General features: G+C 32.9%; 1 protein-coding gene across 3 annotated transcripts in view; it reads left to right on the top strand.

Annotated features, from left to right (window-relative positions):
• Window positions 1-23,954, top strand: part of Crppa (CDP-L-ribitol pyrophosphorylase A) — a 312,498-nt gene that overhangs the window by 182,178 nt on the left and 106,366 nt on the right. For all 3 annotated transcript variants that reach the window (XM_071608033.1, XM_071608031.1, XM_027932651.2), the window contains one exon: window positions 11,441-11,572. In XM_071608033.1, coding sequence (XP_071464134.1) covers window positions 11,441-11,572 — 132 coding nt within the window. The remainder of the gene's footprint in view (window positions 1-11,440; window positions 11,573-23,954) is intronic.

Raw genomic sequence — 23,954 nt, 5'->3', positions numbered from 1 at the left:
AGTTAACTGGAAACTCTTTGTTTCATTCTAGATATTTTATGATTTTTAGGCAGGACTAATTATTATATTTAGTATAAGACCAATTGTTAACTTTGGTCCCTATCACTCTGACTTGAACCGATATGTTTGTTCATCTCAATTTTGAGTTTTTTTATTTACACAAATTCAATTTTCATCCGTACTTTCAGAAAACATATTTTACAGTTAAATAAAAAACTCATTTTTACTTGACACTCCAATTTTACATATTCTAGATCTATTTTTTTTATAGCAGGAATTTAAATGATAACTTTTATGCAGAAATGGAAGTTTTTGTGTATTACAGACACAAAAGTTCATGACAAACTTAGTGGAATTTATGACCAGTAATGATATTATATAAACTTTTGTTTTAGATAGGTACTATTCATTAGCCCTTTTGCAATCATGAAATGTTCTGGAGGAGCAGAAAAAGATGACGCAGTAAGACTCTTGGCAGTTGTCTCCCCACCGAAATATCACTTTATACAACTATCTATTCACAAATGTAACTTTGTGAAAATCAATAGAACTAGTGAGAGGTCACAATAGCTGATTGTAGCACAGTAGTAAGAAAAGATATTTTGAAACCAGTGGGAAGGACAGTTTATATTACCCACATCACACTGCCCTCAAGCCCAGGCAGCACAGGACAGAGAAATTGGTGTAAAGAAAACAAATTAAGCCCAGAACTTTGTCTTGCATCTCCAGCCTATATCACTGCTGGGCTAACAGCAGTTGCAAGAGGCTCTTGACAAGCTTCATAGCAGGCAAACTTCAGCGCCTCTGACAATTGTATTGAGTTCTAGTGCTATGTCTACCACAAAACATTCCCAAAGACAGAATGTGAAGGCTGGAATCCAAGGAAGTGTCTACTTTCTTAATTATATATAGATGCAGAACCACAAGGATCAAGAACAACTTGGAATATGTGTCATCATTTTATGGTAAAAATAAGATGCCAGTAATGTAACCTAAAGAAATGGAGATGTATGAATTTCCTGAGAAGAACTCAAAATAATGGTTTGAAAGCAGCTCAGTGAACTTCAAGAAAATTAGAGAAACAATTCAAAAGAATAAAGATAATGGGATTTATGGGATGACATCAAAAGAGGAGTGTTAAAAAAAGAGAAAGATAAAGGGTGTGTTAGTCAACTTTTTACTGCTGTGATGAAAATACCTGACAAGGAAACCTTAGAGGAGGAAAAGCTTTTTTTGCTCATGGTTTCTGAGGTCTCAGTCACTGGTTCACTGACTCCATTGCAGACACATCATGGCAGAAGGGCATAGTGGAGAAAAACTTCTCAGTTAATGGCAGTTGAGAAGCAGGTAGGGGTGGTGGGAGTGTAAGTGGAAAGATAAGCATTTCCAGGACATCCTTGAAGTGACCTACTTCCTCCAGTGAGTCTTTCCTTGAAATGCTCCATCCAGCTACCAATGGATTTGTCCCCTAATGAGTTTGGAGCTCTTATGATCCAATCTCTGCCAAAAGCCCCATCCTGGGACTGTTTTGGGAACTGTGCTTTCAACATGTGGGCTTTTTTAGGAACATGCCAGATCTAAATCATAACAAGGGTTATATAGTTTATTTAAAGAAATAATAGCAGAAAACTTTCCACACACAAAGATAAATGTCCAGGTAGAGGAAGATTAAAAAAAAAAAAAAAAAAAAAAGCAACCTCTAGTCATAATCAATCCAAAAGTGACTACCCTCAAGAGATTATAATTAAACTGTCAAATACAGGATCCTGGAAACTGCACAAGGAAAAAAAATGGTAAATAACATGTAAGGGAGTTTCAATATAGTACACAGAACCTCTGAGTAAAAACTTTTAGGCCAGGAAGCAAAAGGTTGATACATTCAAAGTGATGAGCAGGGGAGGAACTTTGCTAGCCAAGAATACTCTACCCAGCAAAACTGTCCTTCAGAAATATTTTCCAGGCACACACAAGCTGGAGGCCTGTTTTCAAGAGGTAGGAAAGGGAATTCCTTAAGCTCAAAGGAAAGAATGCTAATGAACAACAACAACAAAAATCTGAAAGTACAAACTCACTGGTAGAAGTAAGTATATAAATTTACAATACTCTTATAATCTAAGGTTGGTGTGTACATCACTTATCTTTGGAAAGAAAGTTGAAAGTCAACACTAACCCTATATAATAAGGGATGTGCAATACAAAAGGATGTGAATTATGACATCAAAAATTCAAATTTTTAGAAGCATAATTTTTAATTGTGATCAAATTTAAATTGTCAGCAGTTTAAAATAATCTGTTAAAAGATGATTTATGATAGCCTCATGGTAGCCACAAAGCAAAAACTTAGAGTAGATGCACAAAAAATAAAAAGTAATCAAAATATGCTATTAGAGAAATCCAGTTAGCCACAAAGGAAGGCAGCAAGAAAGGAAGGACTCATAGGACAATTAGAAAATGATAAAAATTCAGTAGTAAATCCTTTTTTATCTTGAATAGAAATAGATGATTAAATTCTTCAATCAGAAGGTACTAGAGTATGGAAAAGGTGTAGGATAGGGGAAGATGGAAATAGGACGATTAACAGGTATATGGGTGAAGTTGGACAGGAAGAATAAATTCTAATCTATAGAGCAATATAACTGGTTGATAACTAATTGAATATTTTGAAAGAGCTAGTGAAGATTTTGAATTTTCCTAACCCAAAGTAATGATGAATGACTGAGGTGAAACATATGCCAATTATGTGCAAAAATCTCACTGTACCCCATAAATTGTGTGATTACTAAGTCAATAAAAAATATACATCAAAAATGTGGTCACTTGGGGATACCCTAATCCCATGTGTATGCAATGTAGAAGAAGAAATGTGGATACAGACATACAAAGTAAAGATTTTATGAGGACATAGCAAAGGCAGATATCTGTAAGGACACAAAGGCTTCAGGGGAAACTGAACTCATGAACTTCTATCCCCTAGAACTAGGAGAAAATACCTGTTTAAGTTAAAAAAAAAAAAAAAAGACCTTTTAAGTTTTCAGAAAATCAAACTTGAGTCAGTTATCTCATAGAAATTAGACAGTCTATATGTGTACATAAAGATAAAATAATTTTGAGACCTATTTAAAAATTTGTACAGACCTACTTTGAAACCTTGGAACATTTGCTTTTAGGATGATTTTTTTTTTATTAATAAATGCTCTATATAAAAACTATCTCAAATTATAAAAATAACAAAGGTTGGGTAATTAGTTTGTCTATTATGTATCTAAAGTAACTATTGGGTAATTCAAATATCTTTCTAAATTACCTGATTAGAGTTTTGGATTTCTTGTTGAGAATCAGAGTCATACCCTTTCATTAAGTCCTCAGATTTGGGCTGTGTTTCAGTTTGTTTCACGTTTAAATTATGGTCTTTCTCCTTAGATTATTCTTTCCCTTAATTTCTGTTTCTCTTGTTGACAGTAAAGGTATGTGCCTTTATATCTTATTCATCATGATGGTCTCAATCATAGAATTTAAATAATATAACAGCCATACACAGAACATTCCTGCATCCGAAGAATACACATTCCTGACTACACATGTGACATTTTCCAGGATAGATTGGTTCTCATAACAATATCAGTTTTATTCACAGGGCTTTCTAATTTTTGCTTCCAATGTGTACCAACAGAATTTGTCAATTTACATTTTTCTTTCTCTACTGAATTTGTTCCTGGTTAAATGCGGTGTCTGAATTGAACAACATTTTTATATTGAGGGGAGTCTTTCAGAAGCAGGCATTGTAGGAAGGTGAAAAGAAATTGAGTTTTTGGTGACAAAATTGAGCTAACGGATTGATATCCCTAACCAGGATCTTCTGATTTTTGAAATAATAAATTTTCTTTATTGTTCAAGCTAGATGAGGTAGGGCTTTCTGCTAGTTGTAGCTGAGTCCATCTTAAGTAAATTTCCTTTCACCAGAATACTGGGTTTTCCCACTCTTTGTCTTACTTTTTCTTCCTTTATTATTTTGCATATTTTTCGATATAAATGTTTCTTAAAGGGTGTAAATGAGCTACACATTTTAAATCACTGTATATATGTATTATATATGTATACATGTGTATGCACACACATTTACATTAAAAATATGAACAACTCCAATAAAAATGAATTTTAAAATGCCCAAGTTCTGTACCATCTATGAGAGACTCCCTACATGTATAAAGACATAGACTGAAAAATGAAGGGATAGGAAAAGGTATTCCATGCAGATGGAAACTGAACGAGACCAGGATATAGCTATACCTGTGTTGGATAAAACAGACTTTAACTCAAAAAGTAAAAGACAAAAGATCCATTATAAATGAAGGAGTTAATTTGGCAGGATTATGTAACATTTGTTCACATATATGTAACCAACACTAGAGCACACAAATATATAAAGTAAATAGATCTGAAGGGAGAAATACATTATGATATGGTAATATGGGACTGCAACATGTCACCTTCAACAATGGACAAATCATACAAAATCTGCAAGGAAGCACCAGCTTTAAACTTTCCTATCACAAATGAATATAACAGCCATACACAAAACATGCCTGCATCTGAAGAATATAAATTCCTGAATACACATGTGACATTTTACAGGATAGATTGGTTCACATAACAAGTTCTAAAATTTTTTTAAAGATTGAAATAATCATCAGTTTCTGAGATTAAGCAACTGTTGCTGAGATTATTAAATAATAATTGCTATAGCTAAGAATGGGCAAATAATGAGTTTGTGGAGGCTATTTTAGTATGATATATATATATATATATATATATATATATATATATATATATATATATATATATATATATATATGTACATACCTGCATTTTAGCATCTTGGTCATGTCCTTCAACACCCTTCCCCATGTAATTCAGATATCTTCTCTTTCAAAATTATTTTTCCTTTGAAACCCATTAATTACATACACATTAAAATCATCAGTAGACATAAGTACATATATCAGAATTGATCCTTATAAATTCAAGGTATTACAGTGGACTTTGCAGTGGCTGGCTTAAATCACAAGGCCTTTTTGTAAAGTCCAAAAATATTCTTTCCAAAAAATTATGCAATGCTGATCTAGGTGAACTTCAGAAAACTTTAATAACAGTTGACACTTAATGAATTTTAAGTAAAATGAAATTTTTGACAATTCAGTAAAATATACAGACAGTCCTAAATTAAGATGGTTCACCTTGAGGTTTTTTGAGTTCACAATTGTAGGAAAGTGATATACATTTCGTAAAAACCATTCTTCAGTTTTTGAAATTTACACTCTTCCTAGCTAGTGATACATGTGTGAGAGTCTCTTGCAACGTTGAACAGTGTTAGCAAGCTGCAGCTGCCACTCAACCATGTAGTTACAAAGGTAAACAGTTGATATTTTACATTGTTTTTTGTTGCTGAGATAAGTTGCTTCATAGTTTAGGTTTTTAAATGCATTTTCAACATAGACATTTTCAACTTATGGTGAGTACATAAGAATATAACATTATTAGAAGTCGAGGAGCATTTGTATAAAGATGGTATAGTAAACTAAAAAAGTTTTAAAGACTCACTTTTTAGTTTCTCACTTTGGTGACTTATTTTCTCTGATGGTTTCCTCAAAGAAAATAATGGTATTTATTAAATATCCAAACAAACCAATGCTTAATATTAATCATTGAGACCACTTTACTTTTCATTCTAAAATTTGTTTAAGATGGTATAGAGGTTAAGATATTAAGATAATTATACATCAGTGATAAAGTTTTACTAGGGGAAACCACCTTGTGAAAAACAATTGAAAAGTTTCATTTTATGACTGGCTTAGGGCCTTGCTAATTTGCTGATGCTGGCCTCAAACTTGAGAGCCTCCTGCCTCAGACTGCTGTGTTTCTGGGATTATAAGAATTCACCACCACACCTGGCTTTATTTTATGACTTTTAAAATAATATCTTGACTAAAGTATTAAGTTCTGGTTTTGTTAATCTTCCAGGTAATTATCTCTTAAAGAAAATGTGTACTAAAATATAACATTTTTAATGATGCTATAAAACATTTGCTTTTTAACTCTTTAAATCAAGAGAATTTAAATTTTTTGTATGGTTAAGGTTTTGTCCATTTTTGAGGTGCTGGGGTCTAACCCAGGGCTTTACACATGCTGGGCAAATGCTCCACTACTGAGCTACATGCCCCCAGCTTGCCTGGTTAATGTTTTAAGGTGAGCTACTATTTTTCTTATTTACTGTCTTTTGATAAAAGCCATTTTTTCTCAACCTATTAGTATTGATGGTATTTTATTTTGTCAAGGTTTATAATGAGTTGTCAAAAACATTTGCTCTGAGCTGGGCTGTGGCTCGGAGGTAGAGCACATGCCTAGTGTGCATGAGGGTTTGATTCTCAGCACCACATAAAACAAAAAACTAAAGATATTGTGTCTACCTGTAACTAAAAAATAAATATTTGGAAAAAAAAATTTCCCTTAGTTTCTATGATAGCTTTTTACTTAATTCGTTTCTATTCATTAAAATTATGAATTGATTTTCATGATGGCATTGATTTAAACTTGTTCGTTAGTGAAATGGTTCAATATTATATACTTGTTCTTTTTACTCTTATATAGTACAGTTCATTAAATTAAAGTAATTTTCATTAATAGAATCCAAACAATTTATAAATAGTTGAAGCCAGATGAAAGTTTTTCTAAAATTTTTTCCAATCCTTTATATAAACTATTCCTTTGATTTGGTTACTAATTGGCAAGTTTCATCAGTTATTATATTTCCCTCATACTTTTGAAAAGCCATGTTTTGAACATGCTGAGCTTAATTCATCTAATTTACTTTTCTATACACATATGTAGATAATTTTGCAGTATGTAGTGTGTGAATTCAGAGAATCTCTCTGGTCTATCTACTGATTGTTCCTAAGTCATTTATTTGATAATTACCAGAACTTTCGTTTTGATCATCCATCCTTCCACTTTGGTGGGCATTAAGCAATGCATTATTTGGGTATGTACTTAAGCTCCAAAAATTGACTTTCTTCTTAGTAAAATAAACAGAACCTATTTCCTCTTAAAACCACAAATCTTGACTTTCTTCTCTGACCTTCCTGTGAACAGGGACTCTGGAAAAAGAAGTGTTAAATGTGGAGTTTTAAGGAATATTGTGCTCAGTGTTTATTTGTAATTTTTTAATTAACATATCTGACCTCAGACAAATGAAAATCACATTTTAAAATGTAAAAAATTAATTGAAATTCATCTGGGATCAGGAATATATTAAAAGGTTGCCAGACAAATCTAAAGCATATGAAGAACTAAATGTAAAGACACAGGACATACAGAGGAGGTTTTTCCAAATCCTGAAAGCCAGAAATCTTCCCCACCCACCAAGTATGAAGTGATCCATGTGGGAATGTTTGAGCAGTTTTCCATTTGAGTTAATTTGTTTTCGAGTAAATTTGTTACCTATTATTCAAATGAAATTAGAGGTTCTTTTTTGAAGGGTAGAAAGAGGTATCCTTATCTTTTATGAATATGCATGAAAAAGAACTGCTAAAAGGGTCATGCAAAGTAGGAAAAACTGTTTTCTTGTAACTTCCATGTGAATTACCAAATAGTTCAAAAAGTGATTAAAAATTTGTATCTCCTTCATCTGTAGAACTCAACACAGAGGAAGAGTTCTGCTCCATCTCAGTGGATGTGAACCTGTCTAGACTGTATGTTTGTTTTGTTAAGGCAAAAACATTGCTCCTCATTTACCACAATCATTTTACAGCTCTCTGATGTGGTTGCATAAACCTTCCTGATTTTTAAAAATTAAAATTGGTTTTGTGCCAACTGAATTTCTTTTCCTGGAACTCATAAATGGTTGATGTATTTTAGAGGTTGAACATTAGTAGCACTGTGTCAACTATTGTGTGTTTTTTAAGATTTACGGTATCAGGAAAAACACCTGCTGAAGATCGCCTTTGTTTTCTCATGACGTCATCAGGTCTTTGCAGCTGGTGAAAGAGAATTTGGAGATGTGTTGTTCCTCACACTTGAATTTTGTTTGCCTGATTATACATTTCCTGAGGTCAGGGTCTATACCCGTATATTGTTAAGAGTTAGTTGTATCAACTACAGTGCTCAGCCTGTAGAAATACTCACAATTGGGACCTGTAATATTTTCCCATTTGTTCAGTTTTCTATAGTTCAAGTAGTTTGTTCAATGGGACAACATAGTAAGGTGGTTAGATGTATAAATAGCTAGCCTAGAATTTACTTTTGTATACTATTTCTTTAATTCTTCCATCTGTGGAGAACAGCACTGGTCTAATGATATCTTCAAATGACATGAACTTGTTTCTTTCAAGGAACTAGAGTATGCTGTTTCGAAATGAAAACTTCCTAGTCCCTCTTCAGACATTTCATAAGAGTGTAGGAACTCCAGAAACTATTGTATTATGTTCTTCGTTTTAACCTGGATGTTTCTGCTATAGCATGGGTTTCTGTATGAAAAATTAACTTCTATGTGATTGGTAAATGTGGGAGGTAGGTCCATGTGGGATGGGTATCAGCTCACCGGCAAATTTCCCAGATGAGAGCAGTCAGAAAAATATTAATAGAATTGATTATAACCTTAAGATGGCAAAAACCTTTCTATTTGATTGACTCACTAGAAGCAGAAGCCTGTAGGAAAATTTCAAAGCTGCACCTGCTCCACGACCTGCCCTTGGAGAGAGATGCCTTAGCTCCTGGGAGATACACTTCCTCCCATGCTAGCCTCCATGACAGGTTCACTGTGAAAAACTTGGTTCCGAGTTGCATTGTGTCCATCACCCCTTATGCAATTAATATTGCCAGCATTTTTGTTTATTTGTGTGCATTTTAAATATCTATGGAGGCCATAATTGCAAATTAAAACAGTTTTGTGTATTCTGTTTCTCAAGATATTTTCCCACAAACTCTCTCCCACTACTTTGAGACAATTCAAAACTCAAAATTTGGTGGAAAACTTGTATTAAACAAGAAATATTTACCTACCTATGTGCACCAACAGTGAGGTTGACCGGGTTGTACATTGCAGAATTCCAAGGCAATACATTCATATAGACTATGAAGAACATGGTGGCATTTCCTTGTATTTAAATAATACAAGCAGCTTTGTAGCTTTAAGGTTAAATAGTTCTTTGAGGCTTTTTTTTTTTTTTTGAAGGCAGTGGTACCAGGGATTGAACTCAAGGGCACTCGACCACTGAGCCACACTCCCAGTCCTATTTTGTATTTTATTTAGAGACAGGGTCAGGTCTCACTGAGTTACTTAGGTCCTATCTAAGTTGCTGAGACTGACTTTGAACATATGATGCTCCTGCCTCAGCCTCTTGAGCTGCTGGGTTACAAGCATGAGCCAGCATGCCTGGTGTTCTTTGAGGCTTTTAACAACGGACAGCAGGGTATTCTTTAATCCAGCTTATTCTATGTTACAATATATACTATCTGACAATATTGGCTAAGGGGAGGAATTTACACCATCATTTCTCTGGCTTCAGGTTTTTAGCATGATTATAGTTTCTGAATTGTCTTGTTTGGTAAATTAGCCTGCTTTTGTTTGCAAGCCTACTACCAGTAATTTTGATTGTGCCCAATACTTCAAATTCATAACAAGCAGGCTTTATGGTAGTTGTTTATTCAACTATGTAAAATAATATAGGACAGGAAAAAAATAAGGTGTACAGATGGGTATCTTACCTCCTCAGTCTGGGGCACTTCTTAGCAGTTCAAGGTTGAGGGGAGGAGGTCTCAGAAGGTGGTGTGTGAGACACCCCGATAGAAGCCTTTATCTACCAAGAGAAACTAACATCTTGTGCAATAGCTTATGGGTATTGAGGGTCTAGGTCCCAAATACTTGTTTATAATCTAAACTACACCTACAGTGGGTCTGGTATTTAGAGTTCATTCACAGTTCTTCCAGTCTGGTTGTGGTTCACCAGAAAAGAGTTATTTTTACCATAAACAATGTTGTCTCGTTAAGTAGCTGAAATTCTACCTTTATGAGTTTCTAGAGAAACAGAGGTAGGAGGTGACCTCAAGGTCACAAGGTCCTATCATCTAGTCTTTTGCTGTTAAGAAGACAGAAAAACCTTCTTTCTGTTTATAACCCCACCCCACCCCGCTGGAAAACAAAACAAAACAAAACTGCTTTTCTTTTGGGGTTGTTATGGATTAAGTGTTTTTTAGCTTTTATGTATTATATATTTATCTTAATTGACAGTAATTGTATCTGTCATGTTAGATTTCAGGAAGAAGTAGCTATTATGTGTATGTTTTCAATTAACTTTGTTTAATGAAAAGTTCTAGGAAATAGTTATTGAATATCTACCAAATTTATAGGTATCATTCATGGTCATCATAATTCTTTTTAAAAATGGATATTATGGGGGCTGGCAGTGTAGTTTAGTGGTCAAGGACATGCTTAGCAAGCATGGGGCTCTAGGCTCAATCCCTAGTGCACACACAGAAATTTGTAGAAGTACTTTTCTATGGAAAAGCAAATGTGGTGTCATGGGGAAAACTCATTCCATGTGTTAAAACCAAGGACATAATGTGTGTTTTCCATGGAGTGTGTTTGCATGTGGAAGCGTTGGGAGGAAGGAAAAATTATATAAGTGTGAATGGGATATGTTCCAAAATACTTCTAGTCAATAAATGCATGTGATTGGACAAGTTGCTGTTTTTGAGATATTGATTTGTTCTTGAAAAAATATACATATTTACTAATGTTCATTCCATACACATTTTAAGTTATTTCTTACAAATTATGATTTTGATCCCTTGTCTTTCATAAGAGACAATCTTGATAACTTGTAGAACTGATGATCTCCCTGAGATCCTTAAAGTTTAAATGAAAAATAATGCTTCAAGACAAAATGGTAATTTGAATATTTTTAAGAAGACTTTTCATGCTGCTTAAAAATCATTTTTTTATTAAAAATAAAGCCTCTTGAGTTTCCTATGGGATAATTATGTGTTCAAGATGCCCATTACAATTTACTTTTTAAAAATAATCTTTATTTACATAATTAGATAATTATTTCCCTTGAATTTCATTTATATTGTTAATTTCTTAATATGCATGCTAAATATGTTGTCTATTTACAAATTATGTATTAAGTTTGAGTTATTGAAATCACATATATTTTACTAATAAAAGCTGAAATAGAATGTTAGCATTTTCTCAATATTGTATTAGTAATATTTACTGTCTATATAAAAGAGAATCCATGGTATTTTAAATTTTCTGGCCTGAAGAAACTAGAAATTAACATAAATTAATAACAGTCATTAGGATATTATAATTATACTATAAGCTTTAATTTTTCAAGAGGAAATTTGAAGCAAATGATATTTTGTTGTCTATTATATTTTGCAGGTACATTTTCTTGATTTTAAATTAGTGTCTCCCAGTCAGAAAATGGAAAGCCTAATGTGGATTAGGGAATTTGCAAAGAAAATGAAAAAAAGAAAAATTTTATTATATGGTCTTCTCATAAATTACTCACAGGTAGGTAAAATGTAGATATCACCTAAATGTATGTTTTGTGGACTATAATTTTAAGAAAATAAGTCAGAAACTTGTTGGAAGCAAATGGTTATTAATAAGGGAAATTAAAATTGTGAGATTACTAATCTACTAATGTGCTATAATAACAACTTTTTGGTACTGGAAGAGAAATTAAAAATTCTATGTTTCAAAAATAAAAATAATGATGTACATTGGTCAATAAATTATACTAGGTAGCCCACATAGTATTGTCAGATTAATTTTTTTTCCTTTTTATTAAATTTTTGGTATTGGGGATTTAAGCCAGGGGCAGTTCAACACTAAGCCCCATTTCTATCCTTCTTTATTTTTTATTTTTTAGTTTGATATAGGGTTTCACTAAGTTGCTTACGGCCTTGCTAAGTTGCCGGGGCTGGCATTGAACTTGCAGTCCTCTTGCCTCAGCCTCCTGAGCTGCTGGCATTACAGGTGTGTGCCACCATGCCCAGCAGGATTGTCAGATTTAGCAAATAAACAGAGAAAATTCCCAGAGTTGAACTTTAGATGAACAATGTTTTGTCAGTATGTTCCAAAGTTGGAATTTAAATTTTTAATTGCTTTCCTATATTTAACTAGCAATTCTATAAGGCTCATGGTATTGCTTACTTTCATTATTTTTTAAAATTAATTTATTCATTCTTATACACAACAGCAGAATGCATTTCAATTCATAGTACACGTTTAAAGCACAATTTTTCATCCTCTGGTTGTACACAAAGTAGAGTCACACCATTTGAGTCTTCATACATGTACTTAGGGTAATGATGTCCATCTCATTCCACCATTTTTCCAAACCCCATACCCTCTTGTTTCTCCTCCCTCCCCTTTTCCCTATCCAAAGTTCAACTTGCTGCTTATAAACATAGTGATAACAAATGTACTTTTTCTCTAGTTAATTACCATACCTTCTCATAATCTGAATGACAAATATCGACTGTCAGTGCTTAAGTAATGATGAAAGTAAGCTTTCAAGATTATATATACCATTGAAAGAGTTACAGTTAAAAAAGTTTGATAAACATCAATACATAGAGTTAAACACACTTTTTAAATGAAGTGTTTTGCACAAATCCAAGATGTACTGACAAGTGTTTCACATCTTCAAATTGGGGGAAAGGGAAATACTGTTTTTTATTTGCTCCTATAACTCTGTAATCATGAACAGCTCGTGAGATTACTATTCCCTAGATCCAACTTTGGGAAACACTTCTTGCCACATATCATAAGCAGAGGTCACTGTCTTACCAACTTACGTCCTGTATGAATTTTTCCACTTGGTTAATTCAGTATTTCCATTGCTGAGTGCCTAATTGACAGTCATTCTGCCAGCACTATGTATATATAATGTACATTAGGCAGAACTTGTATTCACTGTGCATTGAAAAAAAATCCACAATTTAAACAGTGTTGGTTTGTGCTTTCCATGGTGGTGTGAGGTGGAACTTTTCCTAGTGTTCATACATTAGGCTTTAATCCCTAAATCTAATCCTTCTCTATGATTACCATTTTTATTTTCCTACATTGTTACTGTATATCCCTTTAATTCTCTTATCAGAGGAGCCTTTCTAGATTTTTTATTAGTTTTTTTCTAAGACATAACATCAAGTGCTGCTTCATTGGATAGATTTTTCCATGTGTTAACAACTCTTTGGAAGGAAATATGTATCAATTTGACTGTGAAGTAAGAGTTTAACACATGGTTTCTCTTGTTTAAGGAAGGCCTGTTTTCCATATGTGATATTTCTGATAATGTAGGTAGATGGTCTCTGACTTCTTTCGTATTTTTTTGACTGTACCTTTACAATGCTGATTTATATAGTGTTTATAGTTAAATAGGATTAGGTAAGCTTTTCTTTATAATCACTTAGCACCTGCTGTGGCTGCTTCCCATTTGTGTTTGCACAGGCTTCATTTACACTTATGTGTAGGACATGCTGTGTTTGGTGAATTTAAGCTCATTAGTTTTGTTTCATTGCTTCAGTTTTTTCATATCATTAGGATTCATAATATAGCATAAATTTCTATTTTATATAATTTATAAATTAGATGTCTATATTTCTTGTGTAGTTTTAGGAAAAATCTGATTCAGAAAATGTTAAGAATGAATTCCTTTTCTAATATCTACAAATATTCTACAGTGTTGTGCGTGACCAGTTATTAATGACTTTTTGGTAATTCAGTGACAAATCCATCTAATTATAATCTTTCATCAGTTACTTTATTTTCTTTTAATTATATCATAAGAAACGGCTAAATGTTTTGCTGAACTCCAAATATATCCCAGATGTGTGCATTTTTTGAGATCATAGAGATGATTTGCTAAATTGTTAAATACACTTGATTCCTTAGTTGTGTCAATGTAGTAAAGCACTGATTAACTTTTACCAAAATTGTTGTAAATGAATTAAAGATTTGAAACTTATAGTCTAAACTAGAGTGTTAGTAACTGTAAAACACTGTGAACTTTTCCTCACAATTTGTTGGATAATTTTAAATGGTCATATCACTCTTCCATAATCACATAAACAGAACTGTGGATAATGTAAATGAGATTTTATAGTTTAATATGTATAAAAGATCTTAGTCTCTTTCAAAGTATTAAAATCTAGGAACAAAATATTACTTTTCTTTCATTTTTAATCCAACATTGCCATGCAAGTCATTGAGGTATGTGATATAAAATTATATTGGGGAAACATATCCTAATTATCTGAAATTTTTTGAGAATATGGCAGTGAGATATATTTCTGGCATGCGTATTTCAGGCCAGTAGCTTAGAATTTACAGACTTATTGAAGTCTAAAATATTTTTATAGTGAATTTTTGTGAAAATATTTACAAGTATACATATTTCAATAAGTTGTTACATATGAAGTTCTCTGATAACCAAAAATTTTAAGGTCTATAAAATTTAGAAGCTCCTGTAGTAGTTTTCTACTTAATATGTGCATTTTACATACTTGGGGATTTAGAGAGAGAACTACACAGGCTCAAGGTTAAAGAGTTTTCTATAACCATCTTGTAACTAATGGTTTATTCTACCAAATTAGTGTTTATTTCTTTCTAAATTGAAAAACCATGTAACATGAATAACTATGTACATTTTCTAAGGCCCCAGATTATCTATTTGTGAAATGCACCCATTATAACTTGAAATTTGTGTCATATGAGAAGGTGGAAACCTGGGAGACATGCTGGCTATGCCAGGTAACACTTAGTATGTCTCTCACTCTAACATGTTATCTCTGGAACGTGTGTCTGGTTTTTCTTTCTTTTCCATATGTAGCCAAAACATTCACCTGTATTTTCTTTCTTTCTTTCAGAAATAAATTATTCATTACTTTTAGTAAAGTTCAGAAAGGTATTTTTGTTTGCGGACATCATTAGAAAAATAACATGCAAGACTACAAAGGGGAGTTTGAAGATTCACCCAGGAAAGGTTGAGGAAAATTATTAAACATGAGTGCAGACGTTTACTATACCCATATTCTCTTTCTCCTTTCTTCCCACCGAGCTGTTCTATGTTGGGTTTCATATAGTAGGGAATAGGACTTAAGATTCCTTTTGGCATAGCATCTTAGGATGGGAACATCGGGAAGGACTGCACCTAATGGCCCAACTGAAGAAACCAAGCTCAGAGAGGTCAGGTGATCCTGCTCTACCACCCTCTCCCTGCTCCAGAATTCCACTTTTTTTGTTCCTACAACTACAGATAAGGAGGGCATTCAAAAAAGGAAGAAATTTATCAAAGCATTTCCATAAGTTTATTTTTAGTAATTATTTGTAAAAGATTTAAGAATAATTGTGTAAAAGTCCAAAGCTAGATATACATGAAGGCTTTTTTCTTTTTCTTTCTGTTTTTTTTTTCCTTAATAGTATTGCATTAGAATGGAACTCTATAAATTGGCTTTGTATCGCAGAGTATAACAGACCACTCTACTTGGGTTAAATATAATCATCCTTTTCTTTTGTCTGAATTTTTCCTTGTAATTAACCACAAGTAAACTCATAATAAAACTTTAAGAACTATAATATGCACAAGTCCGACTGCTGTAAGGTAACTTTGGGCTCAAATACTGAATTTGTAAGGTACAATATCAGTCTATCTAAAATAATACATTTGCTCTGTGTCTTCTCTGCATAGGATATATAAAGTGTGCATGATCATTGTAGACTATATGGATAAATGCTATTAAATAGGGAAAAAAACCTTTTTAAAAATTATGCTAATCTTGGGGAAGTGAGACTGTTTCTTCAGCAAGCAATTACTTGGAATTCAACTTGGAATTATTTACTAAACACATGATACTTTCCATGGCGCTGAATCATATGGCATGCACACCAAACATGCAATACCAAATCTGTTTACAGAAACCCAGAATACCATGCTCAGAGTAAAGCAGGCTTTTTTTTCTTGATGTGGAAATGTTTATGAGAATAAATATTTTTCACTTTCAGTAGTGTTTTGGCCTTTAGAGTTGATCATTTGGGAAAATGTGAAAGTCATAAAATATAATGTCTTCAAAATTGTCTGAATTTGAGAAACAAAATTGTGTTTAGGGAGTTTGTTCAGCTCACTTGGTTGACTCATTAAGGGCTGACAGTAACATTATTTTACTTATGTATAAATGAAATGCAATATTAAGGCACAATTTTTTGTTACATATCTTTCCAGTTTTTGATAAAAGAAGAAACTTTTTTATAAAAATAAAGACAAATTCCTTCTGAGGAGGTACTACTATGAAAAGTTCTTAAGGAACTAATTCTTTTAGCCATGTATTCTTTATCACTGTATAACCAGTACTTGATGGCTTCAAAGAACATCATTCATTATTTCATAGTCTCTGTTTCTCTTCTGCTTTGGGTATCTATCTCAAGGCTACAATCATTCCAGGATTCTCCTGGGAACAATCCTCTTTCCAGTTCACTCACCTGTTAGCAGGATTCATTTCCATGTGGGTTAACACCTCAGTTCTTTATAGTTTCATGAGCTTAGTGGCCTGCCTCTGTTCCTTGCCATGGGATCCACTGCATAGTGTCTTTAAACAGCCAAGCAAGCAGGAAAGAGAACCAGTAAGACTGAAGTCCCACTTTTCTGTAAAGTAATAATTACCAAGTGACAACCTATCACCTTTGCTGGTTTCTATTCATCAGAAGCAAATCTCTGAGTTCCACCCTTGCTCGGGAGAAGATGTTGCACAAGGGCATGAATACATAGTGGTGGGGATCACTGGGAGCCATATCAGATGCTGCCTACCACAATAATAATGGAGTGTTAATATTGTAGACCAAGTATTATATTTCTTGCTACCTACCTCTAAGTGAATTAAGGTGTTTGTAAATTGGACTAGAAATGTGTAAATATGAAAAGCACACAGCTTGTTTATCTATGCTTGTACACATACCCAAGCGCATATGTGTAAAGGTGTGATTTTTTTCCCCCTTGACATGTGAGTAGAGGGGTAATAGAGAGGGTACAACTGAATGGTGGAAAACCAAAAAATGGAAACTTGCTTTTTACATTATTGATACAATTGTTTTTAATGGGTTAGATTCATATCAACCACATGAATACAATTGTATCACTTATTCTAATTTTTTTATTGAGAAAGGAGAATTAATGAGTGAAAAACTATGACTCGCGTATTGCAGTAGGCATTTTCTTTCTTTTTTTTTTTTTTTGCAGTAGGCATTTTCAACCATAACTTTTAAGTTCTTGATTTTCAAATTTGTAGCCATTCTCAAGTCACTTAAATTTGTCTTTCTCTATTAAATAACCCTAACTCTTTACATACCAACCTTAAATCAAACATATCAGTGACAATTAAAAATATTTTAATTTTAAATAAGATAAGCTTATATAGTTTTCAAAGACATCACATTCTATATCTTAATTTTTATGGTTCAACTTAAAATTTGTCAGCATCAATTTGCTTTTTAATGTTTCCATTCATTCTAAGTCCACTCATCTTGCTTATTTGATGGCCCAGTGCCTCTTGTGAACTTCACATTGAACTGAGCACCAATGGGCACAAATGTTAGTCGGCTTGAAGATCACAGCCTGGAACATGACAGGTTTAAACATGACACATTTAAGATTACAAGGGCACTCGTTTTAAAATACTCAACGTGATTAGATTATAAAAAGTTATGTTCTGTCAAATTTTTGAGATAAATTAACAACTTTATTTAATAGACAACTTTATTTAATAAAGCTGGGCCGACAATAGCTATCAGAGAAGTTGAGAATGGGGAGGGTAATATTCACTCCCCTTTCCAACCAGATACTCTATTGCTTCTATGGTGTCAGGGGAGGTCCCCTTGAGTTCTGTAGTACTTTATTATACAATTATAGCATCCTGAAAATTTTTTATAAGCTGTGAGAAAAGCCCAGAATTCAGAAAAACTGTATGAAGAGAAAAAATTAAATGCATTATCTTAAATTAGTTAGACTGCCCGTTTTGTCTACCTAGTATATGCTAGCATTTCCAACTCATACTTAGTTAACAGTATTTCACTATTGAACAAACACTGCTGAAGCAATGAAAGTGGTATTAAATGTGTATCAAGGATGTTGGAGCTTCTTTCAAGAGACAGGATGAAAAATTTGTAAAACATAAAAAGCTGAGATATCTCAATAATAGTAAAATAAGTTTTTAAAATCTAACATCCCTTAATTTTTTCTTTTATGAGATATCAATTTCCTACCCTATGTCATAAGGAATAGTTTTGATACTATGTTCTCCTTTATATTACAATTAGAGCATTATGTTAATGGAAGGTGCATATATTTATAAGTATCTATTTCAGTTCAGTTTAGTGCAGCCAGTATTAAAAAATAATTGCTAAAAAATGGTGCTGGCACCTTTGAGACACTTGAGATGTATTTCTTTAGAAGCATAGAATTCATTAGCTTTGTCTCAAAGGCACGGGAAAACATTTTCAGAAAGCAGTTCCTATAGTACAGCAAGAGGACTAGAAATGAAAAGGAGCCAATGACTGACAGCTGGAAACCTGCTAGTGATCTTTAGGGAAGACATGTTTGTAGACTTGTGGAATCAAATTGAGAAACTTAATTGGGACTCATCTGATTTTCTATAAACTGTCCAATACAAATCCTGTTTTACTAATAATATAAATGGAAAAAATAGTTATGGAGTAATTTCAGTCTTAGTCCAATTTCTGGTATTTTGAGTAATGAAATAGGAAAAAATATAGGTATAAAGAATAGGGTAAAAGAAGAAATTGGGTAGTCCCTGGAAAACTGTTTTCTAATGTTTGTGGCATTATTTCAGTTCTTTGAAATAAATTGTGTTGTATCTGTACTGCTTGCACAGGTATATAGTCTACATTATGTAGACTTTCCTTAAACACCATTTGAATGAAGGAGCTGTATTTTCTGTTTATTTTCATTTTATGGAACACTATCCAAACCACAGAAGCAGCTGTATAAAGAACTCTAAAATTGCAGTGTTTAACTGAACCTAGTAAAGAACATTACATACAGTCTAGAGGACTTGAAAGCGTCAACTGGGGTAGGAAGTGAAACCAGATAGTTAAAATGTGAGGTTTGACGCTCTAGCCTGTAATCCCAACTACTCTGAAGTCCAAGGAGGCAAGAGGATCACAAGTTCAAGGCCAGCCTCTAATTTAGTGAGACCTTGTCTTAAAAATTTAAAAAAGTGCTGGGGTGGGGTGGGTTGTAATTCAGTGATATATTGCCCCTGCATTTAATCCTGAGTGCCACTGGAAACAAAAAATAACAACAAAAGGATCTGGTGTCCTAAGCCAATAACAATAAGTCTAATTACTTTGAAATACATGGAGCCTATTGAAACAAATTGGCTATTTGTTACTTAGATCAAAAAGTAAGTAATTTTCAAAAGAAGGAGCTATCTGTCCAGGGACCATTTTCCAGGAATGCAATGGAGAGATGGTAGTAATTAGTTTTACTCAAATTCCCAATTTCTGCCCCAAGCAGTTAGAACTTAGAAAAAATAATAGCTGGTAGCATCAGAACCCACATTCATTGTCTATGAGAATCCTATCAGCATTTCTGATTATGATCACAATAAAAATAAAGAGGTATATTTTCTACCAAGAGTCAGAGAAATGAGTAATATTTGGCATATAGGTTTGTGTATAGAAAATGGTGAAGTTTATTAGTTTTTCTTCCATCTCATTAATCACCTTTAACAACTGGTAAGGAAATATATTTTAATTAAGCTTTGACTTAACTCTTACTGAATGGAGAAAGATGACTATATACTAATAGGAAATGATTGCTTTAATAACAAACATCAGTAGTAACGCCTTTTAAGCTCTACATTTTAATGGGCAGTAGAAACAGATGTTTCACAATGACACTATTCATTATTATTTTGATTTTATCATTGTTTATTATTTGTAATCCCAGTATTACTCTGAACCTCTATCAGGAAGAATATTAAAAAAGAATATCACAAAACATTGGCTAATTTTTTCAGAAATAATTGTATATTGTAAACTTTCATTTTTACTGTTTGCTTTCTTAAAATATATAATTCAAAATTTGAGTTCATAGAGGGGAAATGTGTAAATAATAATGGAAATATTTAGACCACAGATCTTACATGTGGATAAATCATTCAAAGGAGATGTATAAAAATATAAGAAAATGTTGACAATTAGACATACTTTATTTTTCTCTTATCTCCCAAAAACATTTTAATTCCAAGTGTTCAAATTAAAACTATAGAAAATTTAATTTTTGTTATAGTTAACAAATATTGATTGTACTAATTAGTGGAATTCATTATGATATTTTCAAACATGTGTATCATACATTGATCACATCCATGTATTCTATTTTGTTTCTCTTTTCAGAGAACTAACTCTTTCCATTGATTCTTTGGACTGCTCTTTTGGTGTCTATTTCTTTTCTGATCTTTCTTACTGCTTCTACTGATTTTATTCTTGTTTTCCCAAACATCAATAGGCCATTTGAGATCTATTGTTTTTTCCCATAGCTTTATTGAGTTAAAATTGAAGTACAATAAAATGCATATATTTGAACCATGTGATTTGTTTAATTTTGACATGTATGTAACCAAAACAATCAATATAAAAAGCATTTCCATTTCTTTTTTAAAAAAATTTGAAATCATGCAGACTGTAGTTTCTACATGATTTATTACATTAGAAATCAAATTAATTACCTTAAGATATATAGAACCCCACCCCACATCAACTATTTCAAAATTAAATGGCGTACTTTTAAATATCTCTGAGGTCAAGGAAGAAAACACAAAAAAAGTAAATAAAAGTACTTCAGACTAAGTGATAATAAAAGCTTAATTTGTCAGGATCTCTGGGATTAAATTGTACTCAGATGAACATTTATAAATTAAAGTACTTGTATCAGAAAGAAGTTAGAATAACAGTCAAATTATTTTCAAATTACATACTAGGAAGTGGAAAAAAAAGAAGGAGCAGAAATGAAATAGAGAAGAAATATAGCTAAAATTTGTTAAAGATCAAACAAAACAGCAAGAACACAAAAATTAATATCAATGGAAAAGGAACTATCAAAATAACCCTACAGATGCTAAAACTATATTAAGGTAATATTACAATTGTATGCAAGCATATGGGATACCTTACAGAATATGGTCTATATTAGAGAAGGATTCATGTGCTGCTGAAAAGAAAGTGTATTCAGTCATTGATGGATGAAATATTCTATAAATGTTAAGTCTAAATTATTGATTATTTAGTTTTAGTTTCTTTGTTTAATTTTTGTTCGGAAGATCTATTTTGTAGTAAGAGATGTGAGTTAAAGTCACCCAGTATTATTGTGTTGTGGTCTATTTGATTCTTGAAGTTGAGAAGGGTTTGTTTGATATACATAGATGCTCTATTGTTTGGAGCATAAATATTATGATTGTTATGTCTTGTTGATGTATAATTCCCTTAAGCAGTATGGAATGTGCTTCCTTTTCCCTTCTGATTAATTTTGGCTTGAGGTCCACTTTATCTGATATGAGGATAGAAACACCTGCTTGTTTATACAATCCATGTGAGAGAGATGTTTTTTCCCATCCTTTCACCTTCAGTCTGTAGATGTCTTTTCCTATGAGGAGAGTCTCTTGAAGATAGCATATTGTTGAGTCTTGTTTTTAATCTGGTTTGCCAGTTTGTGTGTTTTGATTGATGAGTTTAGGCCATTAATGTTCAAGGTTATTACTGAGATGTGATTTGTGTTCCCAGTTATTTGGTTTACTCCTTTGATTGACTGTTCCTTTAGTGTAGTTCCTCCCTTCACTGATTTTCACTTTTTTTTTCATTTCATTTTCATGGAATATTTTATTGAGAATATTCTGAAGTTCTGGCTTTCTGGTTGGGGATTCTTTTAACTTTTGTTTATCATAGAAGGTTTTTATTTTATCTTCAAATCTGAAGCTTAATTTTGCTGGATATAGGATTCTTGGTTGGCATCCATTTTACTTCAGAGCTTGGCATATGTTATTCCCAGAGCCACTAGCTTTGAGGGTCTGGGTTGAGAAATCAGTGGAGATCCTTATTAGATTTCCCCTTTACATAATCTGATATTTTTCTCTCACAGCCTTTAAAATTCTATCCTCATTATGTATGCGAGGCATTCTCATTATAATGTGCCTAGATGTGAGTCTATTTTAATTTTGCACATTTGGAGTTCTGTAAGCCTCTTGTATTTGATTTTCCATATCATTATTTAGAGTTGGTAAATTTTCTGATGTTATTTCATTGAAAATATTGTGCATTCCTTTAGTTTGTATCTCTGTGCCTTCATCTATCCTGATAAATCTTAAATTTGGTCTTTTTATGTTATTTCATAATTCTTGGAAGTTCTCTTTATGGTTCCTTAGCATCTTCTTTCTGTGGTCTACTTTAAGATTACATATTTTCTCTTCATTGCCTAAGGTTCTGTCTTCCAAGTCATCTATTCTGTTGGTGATGCTTTCTATTGAATTTTTAATTTGGTTTATTGTTTTCTTCATTTTAAGGATTTTTCCCCCACAGTCTCTGTCTGTATTGAAGTGATCTTTTAATACCTATATTTGCTCTTTTACATCATCCTTTACTTTGCAGATCAGTTTAATTATGTACATTCTAACTCCTTCTCTGACATTTCTTTGACTGTGGTATTGATGGATTCTGTTATTGGACTATTTTGTTTTGCTTGTGGTGATTTGTTCCCTTGCTTTTTCATGTTTGTATGTCTACCCACATAACAGTATAGATCTGAGGCAGTAGAGTTTTTTCCCTTGGACTTATAATGTCCCTGAAGGTTTCCCAGACCTCATTCTTTAGGGGAAGACAGATAATAACAACAACCAACGAAAACAATTTACAGCATTAAACCAAATAGTTCCTACTATGACATATACAGTGTAAATTATCACAATAAACAGAAATGATTCAATCAGTTATTGACTATTATAAAAACAGCAAGTTTGCAAAAGGGTTTACATTTTCAAATGGTGGAGAGAGAAAGAGAATGGAAGAGATGTAGTATGTGATGATTGTGAGGGAAGAGGAGAGAAGACAGAAGAAAAAGTTTAAAGGAAGAGTCAAAAAGAGAACATTAGAAATTGGCTGTTAGCAGAAGAAAAGGGAATCAAGGAAAATAGATATGTAGAAAACATATAATGCAAAATTTTAAAAAAGTTAAAAAATACAAAACAAAACTAAAATATACTAATCAAACATCCTAGTTTACAAAAAAGCTAATCCATGTAAAATAACTGGCTTCAAAAATGCTAGAGATGAGAAGAAAAAAAGAAGAGGCTGTATAAATGTCCATGTACCATTAAGGTCACAAACAGTGAAAAAATTAAAAAAAATCTCAATGAAAACTTATAGAATTCTTTCCATTGGAGTTCAAAATATTCTCAGCTTCTGTTAGCAGCAGCTTTAGGTGGGGTCTTCTAGAATGTGATGCTTCACCCTCTGGATTGCTGGAGTGAGAGAGGTAATTCTGTAGGCAGAGTTCCTGGAGGAAGGGTTTAGTGTAGGTGGGTTCCAGGCTGTTTGTTGAATGCTAATTGGTCTAGAGATTTTAAATCAGGGCACTTCCAGTGCCCAGTACTTACTGGACCATGCTGGAAGACTGTACCCCAGGGATCTTAACTGGGTTCCACTCTTGTGGTGGGGGACCCAATTCTTCGTCCCCTATAGCACCAGCAGACCCCACATTTCCTGGTCTCAGGTTCAGTCTCCAAACACATTGTGTCCCATTCCCCTCCAACTCCTCTTCTGAGTTCCCAGCCAGATGCTTCTCTTCTAGCTGTAGGTTTGGCAGAGGAAGAGTAGAGCCAGGTGA

This window comes from Marmota flaviventris, chromosome 1, assembly GCF_047511675.1.
Source record: "Marmota flaviventris isolate mMarFla1 chromosome 1, mMarFla1.hap1, whole genome shotgun sequence".
NCBI classification, from domain to species: Eukaryota; Metazoa; Chordata; class Mammalia; order Rodentia; family Sciuridae; genus Marmota; species Marmota flaviventris.
Note: the sequence above shows the minus strand (reverse complement) of the source record. Positions and strands in the feature narration are given on the sequence as shown.